Raw genomic sequence first — 7500 nt, 5'->3', positions numbered from 1 at the left:
CAGGACGGCCTGAGGCGGCCCGGGCCCCCCAGGGACGTGCTCCCTCTGAGGGGGGACCTGGCCAAGCTCAAGCCCCTGCTGGACCGACGGAAGAGCCGCAACCGTCGCAACCACCTATCAGGGCTCTGAACTAGGGGGACCCCTCAACCCTGGGTTGACCCATGGTAGCCCGTCCCAACCCTGGGTTGACCCATGGGTTCCCCCCTCCTAACCCTGGGTTGACCCATGGATACCCCCGTCCCAACCCTGGTAGACCCATGGTACCCCGTCCCAACCCGGGGTTGACCCATGGGTACCCCCAACCCTGGGTTGACCCATGGATACCCCCGTCCCAACCCTGGTAGACCCATGGTACCCCGTCCCAACCCGGGGTTTACCCATGGGGACCCCGTCCCAACCCTGGAAGAACAGACTGATGTCAGCCCACTCACAGACTGACCCACCGTACCTTTAGTCCTGGAGTTCTGGACCAGAGGCTCTGTTAGCATGTTAGCTCCTGGAGCCTCAGAGCTGGGGATGAGAGGAGGCAGACATGGAGGCCCCCGGCTGCTGCTCGCTAGTGTGCATGAGACGTGCTGCGCCGGCCAGGAAAAGACTATGGCGTTATGTAAACACTTGCATGTACACACCAAACACACACACACACACTTTCCTTTCTTCACTGTGTCCATAAATGCAGAAAAGGCGGTAGAGAAGCAGGATAACTCCTGCTCCACTGACCCTCGTCTGACGATGGCTTTAGACCCTTCGTCCAGCGTCGTCGTAGGTCACAGCGGTCTGCTCCTTCATGTAGCAGACGGAACCAGGGAAGATCAGCCCTACCCCTCCTTTGAGCGACTTGTTTGTGTCCTACGATGGTCAAAGGTCCTGCTGTTATCAGGTCATCACAGGATGAGCTTTGAGTGGAGAAATAAACCTTTGCCATGATCGCCATGGAGACAGATGGGGCTTTCTGACAGATCGGCCATCGACCTGTCCTCTAAAGATATGTTAATAGTTCAGCATGTTTCTCCGAAACATATTTATTGTAGATATTATTGTTGTAATCGTCTGTTTAACTTAATGTCTAATGTTGTGGAACCGGTTGTCATATCGACTCATAGTATGTATAATTTCAGAGTATTTCATTAACTAAGACGGATCTGCAGATCGCAGTGATGAGTCTGACCCCACCCCCCTGTCCGTCCGTCCGTTCCCTGTCCCTTTTGTAAACCGACCGCTGTCAGGTCAGTTTAATGTTCTCATAATGATCCCATATCTTCCTATTTATTAAAGAATCAAATGCCGAACATGGTCATATTTTGTATCCATTTATTGACAGATCAGTTCAGCTTGAACAAAAGTAAACTGAACTGATATTTGTTAGGAAATCTTGTGGTTTACCTGTTGCACCTTATATAACATTATTATTGTTGTTTTGGAGCATTAAGTTTGGATATTTGCCCAAGGAGGTTATTTCTAAATCTAGCAGTTTGATTGTTAAGTTATGTTATCCTTCATTGTCCCTTTTTGGGGGAATTTCTTCCTCTGCTTTTGACCCATCCGGGAGCCGGTGAACACACCCGGAGCAGTGGGCAGCCACAGTGCAGCACCCAGGGAGCAAGCAGGGGTTTCATGTGCCTTGCTCAAGGGCACCTCATCCATGGATGAGGATGTAGGAGAGTGCTGCACAACTACTCCCCCCATCCGTATTTTTGCCTACCGGTCAGAATTCGAACCAGCCACCCTCAGGTTACTGGTCCAACTCCTTAACCAGTAGGCCACGGATGCCCCCATGCTCCTGGTTGGTGTAAGTTAGAATGGTGTTTAGCAGGAGTACCTGAGATGACATAAGGACCATAACATCAGGAGGTATGTACAGTATCTGTGAGCGAAATCATTCTTGCAATAAAAATTTAAAGTTCACATTTCTTCCTCCCCACATTCCCGTGTGGCCCCAGAGAAAGTCTGACATTATGACGAAGAGCGATGTAAACACAGGAGTCACTCTGAGACGGTCAATAGGCGGAGCTGCCTTGATCCACGCAGCTCAGCCCCTCTCGTTCTCCCCTCCCCTTCCTACACAGATTTGCCGGAGTTCCTGTCCGATTGCCTCATGCAGCAGTACGCCAGGAGGCAGAGGACGAAAATGGCTGCCCCGATGCCAATCAGGGACATCTGCACCGTCTCCAGGAGGTCGATCCGCGAGAAGAGCTCCCCCTTGAGCCTGTCTGCCGTCGCCTCGTCCAACGTCGCCGTCTGTTCGCCAAGGCAGGGGTCAAGGGTCAGGAAGGTAGGGGTCAAGGGTCAGGAAGGTAAGGTATGGTGTAGGGATTCAGGGTCAGGAAGGTAAAGTATGGGTTAGGGGGTAGAAAAGTATGAACGGGCCATAGGTTTGAACGGTAGATGCAGGGTTAGTAAGGTAAGGGTGGGGTGGTAGAAAGGCTAGATAAGGGTTTGAAAGGTGGCGTTATGGTAAAGGGGAGGGTTAGGGTTGGAAGGTAGGATTAAGGGTCTGGAAGTGAGGGTTCGGGGAAAGGTCAGGGTTGGAGGCTTGCGTTAGGGGGACAAGGTAGGGTTAGGGTTGCAAGGTCAGGGTTTGAAAGGTAAAGTAGGGTTTTGGGCACATGGTGGAGGTGGAAAAGGCCAGGGTAGAGAGACAGACATAGCAAATGAATCTGTTTTTGAATATATATCTTACCTCATTCAGCCAAACAATGGGGAATATGATGTGATTCTTCACGTGCTTGAGCACCCTGGGGGAGAGTGCATGTTAAACACTCAGAAATACTTCTAAAGTTTTTTCTGTGCAGGTCTGAGAGTGATTGGGACTTACGTGATAACCTTGGAGGGTCCGTACATCATGTTGACCTGCAGCCGCTTGGCGAAGCTCAACGTGAAGCCTGTGATCTAACGAGACAACCGGTGAAGATCAGCTGCAGTCCCAGATGACAATGGGATCAACCTTCACGACTAGCGATGATTCACTGTGTCACGTAAACACCTCATCATTCTGCTTATGCACAAAACCTTCAGGGGTTCTTGTCACTTCCAGTTTTACTTGGAAACAGCTGACACCTATGATAGATAACTGTCCATCACAATGTTCAACCTGTGTCTGTAAGCCTCCTGACATGAAGATGTTTTACACAAGTCTAGAGGCTGGATTCCGGGGTCTAGGACCCCCCACTCAACGTCTTCAGCCGGCCTTGAGCAAGAGACCTTGAGTCCCTACCCGCTCCTCCATTAAATAAATGTAGCATAAAGATAGTATATGTACTGTATGTACCAACAAACAGTACCTGGACTCAATGCATGTCGCTCTGGATGAAAATGTGCTCAGTGACTAAATAGTAAATAGAATAAAATGTGTGGGTCCGAGAACATGAAAGGGGGGCCGTACGGGTTCGACGTCCAGGTAGGTGAAGTGGTGTTCCTCTAAAGGGTTCAGTCCAAGAACGTCCTGCCTCAGGTACTCACTCCCATGGAGGAAGTGAGGTAAGGAGATGTAGACTGGTGTGCCTAGTTTGAAAGACCAGAACAGAACAGATATTATTATGGGATGGTCAAACCTGCCCTGGCCACCATCAAGTAAAGCGTTTATTGTCCATTGTTCAAGTTATACCAGAACCCGTCTACGGAGAGCCTTGGCACTCTGTATTGAGCCCCGTTGTATCGAACTTGGTTGCAGTTCCATTAGAACTCCACTGATCGCATGAGTGCAGATTGAATGGAGGTCTATGGGGCTAGACGACTAAATGTATCTCTTTCACCTGCTTGTCATTGAAATATCGCAGATTTTATTGTAGATTCCGCAAGTTCAATATAGATTATGGTTCAAAGGTCGAATCGATAAGTACTTATGTCCTTTCGATTTCTTACAGTTTTAGCTAGGAGCTAGGCTAGGAGCTAGGCTACTGTAAAACAGATGCCAACCCAGCGAACTCCCCTTCTGGAACCAAAGGATGAGGAAACTTGTCTGAATCTGGTAAGACTTACAAGTAAGACTACAGGTAAGACTTACAGGTAAGACTAAGAGTTAAGTCTTGCAGGTAAGACTTACAGGTACGATTTACAGGTAAGATTACAGATATCTCAGCATATCCCTTTAAAGGACCAATCCTGTCCCTCATAGTAAGCTTCCACCCAGATGTATGCTGGTCAGATCAGCCACCAGCTGGTGCAGTCCAGGGACTGGGTGGTCGTCTGATGGATCCTTCATACATCTGGGTCCCCGTCAACAATCCCGATCGCATTACAAGATTCTACAGAATCTCACGCCAGCGAAAACCCAAAAGTTGGCAGCCCTGAGATAGCATGACGTGAAAAAAAATACCGTAACCATTTAAGCTTTACCGTTTAAGTTTAAGCGTGAAATATTGACGTTGTTAGGCTCTGCGACGTCGTAAATGGTTAGCTTGAGTTGACCTAATTATATATTTGATATTATATTACATTATTCGATATTAGCTAACCCTTATCTCCCATATGAGTTTTATAAAATGTGCTCCATTTGAGGATATCGGCAGTATATGGCTGTAAATTTAAACACTGACCGATTAAATTGATCATTGAGATGTAGGGTTAAGGTAGGGTTCTTACCCACAATGTGTTTCAGAGCATTGTACTATAAAACCTAAATACAGTAGATTGCTGTTAGAATTTCGCTGTAAATGTACATCAAGTGTTCCAGTGCAGGTGCAGCACCATGAACAGTTCATGATTAAACCCAGCGTTCACTGACCACCTCGGCAGGGGCCGACGTCCAGCACACCGGCCATGGCGCAGTTCCTGGAGACCACCTCATCAGTGCAGAAGCACTTGTTGTCCGGGTTGACGGAGGGGGAGGCGAAGGTGGAGGACGGGAGGACGTAGCGGTACACCTCGATGCCTCGCAGGTCCCGGCTCTCGCTGAAGTCGGACAACACCGACCTGCCAACAGGTGAGTGAAGAGGACCTAAGTCAACCAGAGACGTCTTTTAACTTGATATGTTTTCAAATGAAACGGGGCTTTAGTGAGGGCTAGCTTGTGTGGGACTAGCTAGCTGTGTCCAGGTCCATTCAGAAATAGTTAGTGTGCGTGCGTGTGTGTGTGTGTGTGTGTGGGGGGGGGGGGGGGGGGGGCTTGGGCCCCTTATCAGACATCAGGGACCTCTAGTGGTCATCGATAGAACTTAATTACAATTCAACTGCTGTTTGTAATTGTCTCATTGTTACATCTGTAAGATTACGACGGCATTGCAGCAGGAAACTTACCTACAGATGTCAGAGGAGAAGAAATAAATAGGCTTATTTTTGTCCACGAATGGAGGGAATGAAGAAGCATCTGAATGAAACGATACATTGATCTATTAAAAGTATGTTTTTTTAGATCGCTGCCTCTTTATTCAGTCGTAGGGTCAGGGTCAGGGTTAGGGGTAGAGTTAGAGTGTAAGGGTTAGAGGATCAGGGTTAGGGTCAGGTTTAGGGTCAGGGTTAGGGTTAAGGTCAGGGCTAGGGTCAGGGTTAGGGTCCGGGTTAGGGTCAGGGTGAGGGTTAAGGGTTAACGGTACCTTGGGAGGTTAGGGTTAAGGGTTAAGGTCATGGTCAGGTTCAGGGTTAAGGGTTAAGGGTTAAGGGTTAGGGTTAAGGTCAGGTTTAGGGTAAGGGTTAACTGTACCTGTGCCGTTGATGGTGTCACAGTATTGGTCTTTCCAGAAAGTTAACTTGCTGTTGGGACGAGATAAGACATGTTGCTGTGACCACAATTCATTCTCAATTATTTGAGCAAAAGCAAAGTCATGGCGGTCGGTTTATCTACTCTGCCTTGGTTAGGATTAGGGTTAGGGTGAGGGGTTAGGGTTATGGTTAGGTGTTGCCCCCTGCACCAGTTGCAGTACCAGTAGGCTACCAGTGCAACTAATTTGCACCATTACCATAAAAGCATATCATATTTTAATTTGTAAGATAGCAAAATCATATTTATAATTTTTAAGATAAGAATATCGTGTTTATAATTTGTAAGATAACAATATCGTACTTATAATCAGTATAATATCAATATAATATTTATAATACACGCATGACCTTTCACATCTGATATTACTTACACGTCATAGATTTGTGATGGTAGTTTCTTGTTAACTTCTAGGCTGAATGACCTTCTGACCCTCACCTTTCACCTTGCCACTTCTCAATCATGGACACCCTGGAGATGTCGTCCTTCCCCGTGTTCACAGTGTAGTAGCCGTCAAAGGAGCCGTTGTACTGGGAAAGAGGACATGTTTAATGGAAAAGATCCTGATTATGTTTTACATCTTTCAGTGGAAAACTATTGACCGATCATTTCCCATCAGTCTAAATATTTCGTAAGTCATTACAATTGGAAATATTACATAGGAAAAGGAAATCTATTTTGAAGGGTAAAGTAAAATCATAATCATACAATATTTAGCAAATAAATCAACATTAAAAACCTTAGCTCAATTAATTCAACACTATTTTGTATAATCGTGTAAAGTCACAATTATGTGTTTATCCACATCGTGTTCAATTCAAGTTCATTATCGTAATAATACATCATTGAAGATCATCATCATCATCATCATAATCATCATCACTACCATCACCACCACCACCACCACCACCACCACCACCATCATCATCCCAGTCACGAGGTCACCGGCGTGACATCACAGTCACATGGTCATGACATCACAGCGATCTTACGGGGTAGAAGACCCCCACGGTGTCCTTCAGGATGGGGTCCGGGTAGCCCCACAGGATCTCTCGGACTGGGCGCCGCTGGAACAGCGAGGAGTTGCTGGACTTGATCATGGCCTCCAGGAGGAAGTGCATGGGCTTGGGGACGAGGGAGTAGGCGCCCTGGAGAGAGGACAGAGGAACTATGACCACTGAGGTATGCTCAGGGTATCTAGGAACAGAGATGCCCTTAGATCAGTCGGCTCGTTCAGATTAGACTTTATTAGCAGTCCTAGCAGTGGTGCAATAGATTGGCACTGGCCATATCGCTGGTCCTTGCAGAGTGGTTATGTAACTGATGACCTGTGTCCTGTGATACTGCACCATGGCTGGTGGCTCATGGCTGTAAATGGGCTGTAAACTTCCCACCAAACATTTAGATTTTTCCTGTAGTACTGTATTATTTTTTTATTAAAATGTCAAAGTCAAAGGTTGGGAACCACTGCACTAGACTTTAGTGTACATTGTAGTGTATGGCATTAAAGAGGAAAAACAACAAACTATCATCAGACAACCTTCACTTAAGTTACTTTAAAGCTAGGGTAGGCAATTTATTTTAAAGCATTTATGGCATAATTGTTGATATTCTCTTAACATCCTGACAATAACTAAATCAAATGCTGTGACAAAAACAAATCTGCTATCTGGTTGCCAACTTTAGGTTTTTGGCTGGAGTGAGACTCTGTAAAATCTTATAATGTTTACATTATTAAAAAGGGTCCACGGCTGTAATTGTGGAACGTTGTAGGGAGATGTCTTCAACTCCTCAATTCAATGTGG

The 7500-nt window shown here is 46.5% G+C and overlaps 2 protein-coding genes across 3 annotated transcripts in view; one reads left to right on the top strand and one right to left on the bottom strand.

Annotated features, from left to right (window-relative positions):
• The window catches only part of sema3c (sema domain, immunoglobulin domain (Ig), short basic domain, secreted, (semaphorin) 3C), a 31213-nt gene extending 29932 nt beyond the window's left edge, over positions 1-1281 (top strand). Inside the window, exon 18 of the mRNA XM_084482831.1 lies at positions 1-1281. This exon is cut by the window's left edge and continues 294 nt beyond it. Within this exon, the coding sequence (XP_084338957.1) occupies positions 1-129 (129 nt within the window). The 3' untranslated portion in view covers positions 130-1281.
• Positions 1282-1304: 23 nt separating this feature from the next.
• The window catches only part of cd36 (CD36 molecule (CD36 blood group)), a 9403-nt gene continuing 3207 nt past the window's right edge, over positions 1305-7500 (bottom strand). Inside the window, exons 4-12 of one of the 2 annotated variants that reach the window (XM_084482829.1) lie at positions 6688-6843; positions 6134-6225; positions 5639-5688; positions 5236-5305; positions 4724-4911; positions 3383-3501; positions 2816-2889; positions 2681-2735; positions 1305-2238 (exon numbers count right to left, since the gene is read on the bottom strand). In XM_084482829.1, the coding sequence (XP_084338955.1) occupies positions 2059-2238; positions 2681-2735; positions 2816-2889; positions 3383-3501; positions 4724-4911; positions 5236-5305; positions 5639-5688; positions 6134-6225; positions 6688-6843 (984 nt within the window). In that variant the 3' untranslated portion in view covers positions 1305-2058. The remainder of the gene's footprint in view (positions 2239-2680; positions 2736-2815; positions 2890-3382; positions 3502-4723; positions 4912-5235; positions 5306-5638; positions 5689-6133; positions 6226-6687; positions 6844-7500) is intronic. The other variant, XM_084482830.1, reaches the window with a different exon arrangement.

Source organism: Micromesistius poutassou (assembly GCF_964030765.1).
Source record: "Micromesistius poutassou genome assembly, chromosome: 18".
NCBI classification, from domain to species: domain Eukaryota; kingdom Metazoa; phylum Chordata; class Actinopteri; order Gadiformes; family Gadidae; genus Micromesistius; species Micromesistius poutassou.
The sequence above is the reverse complement of the archived record's forward strand: the minus strand, read 5'-3'. Positions and strand labels throughout refer to the sequence as shown.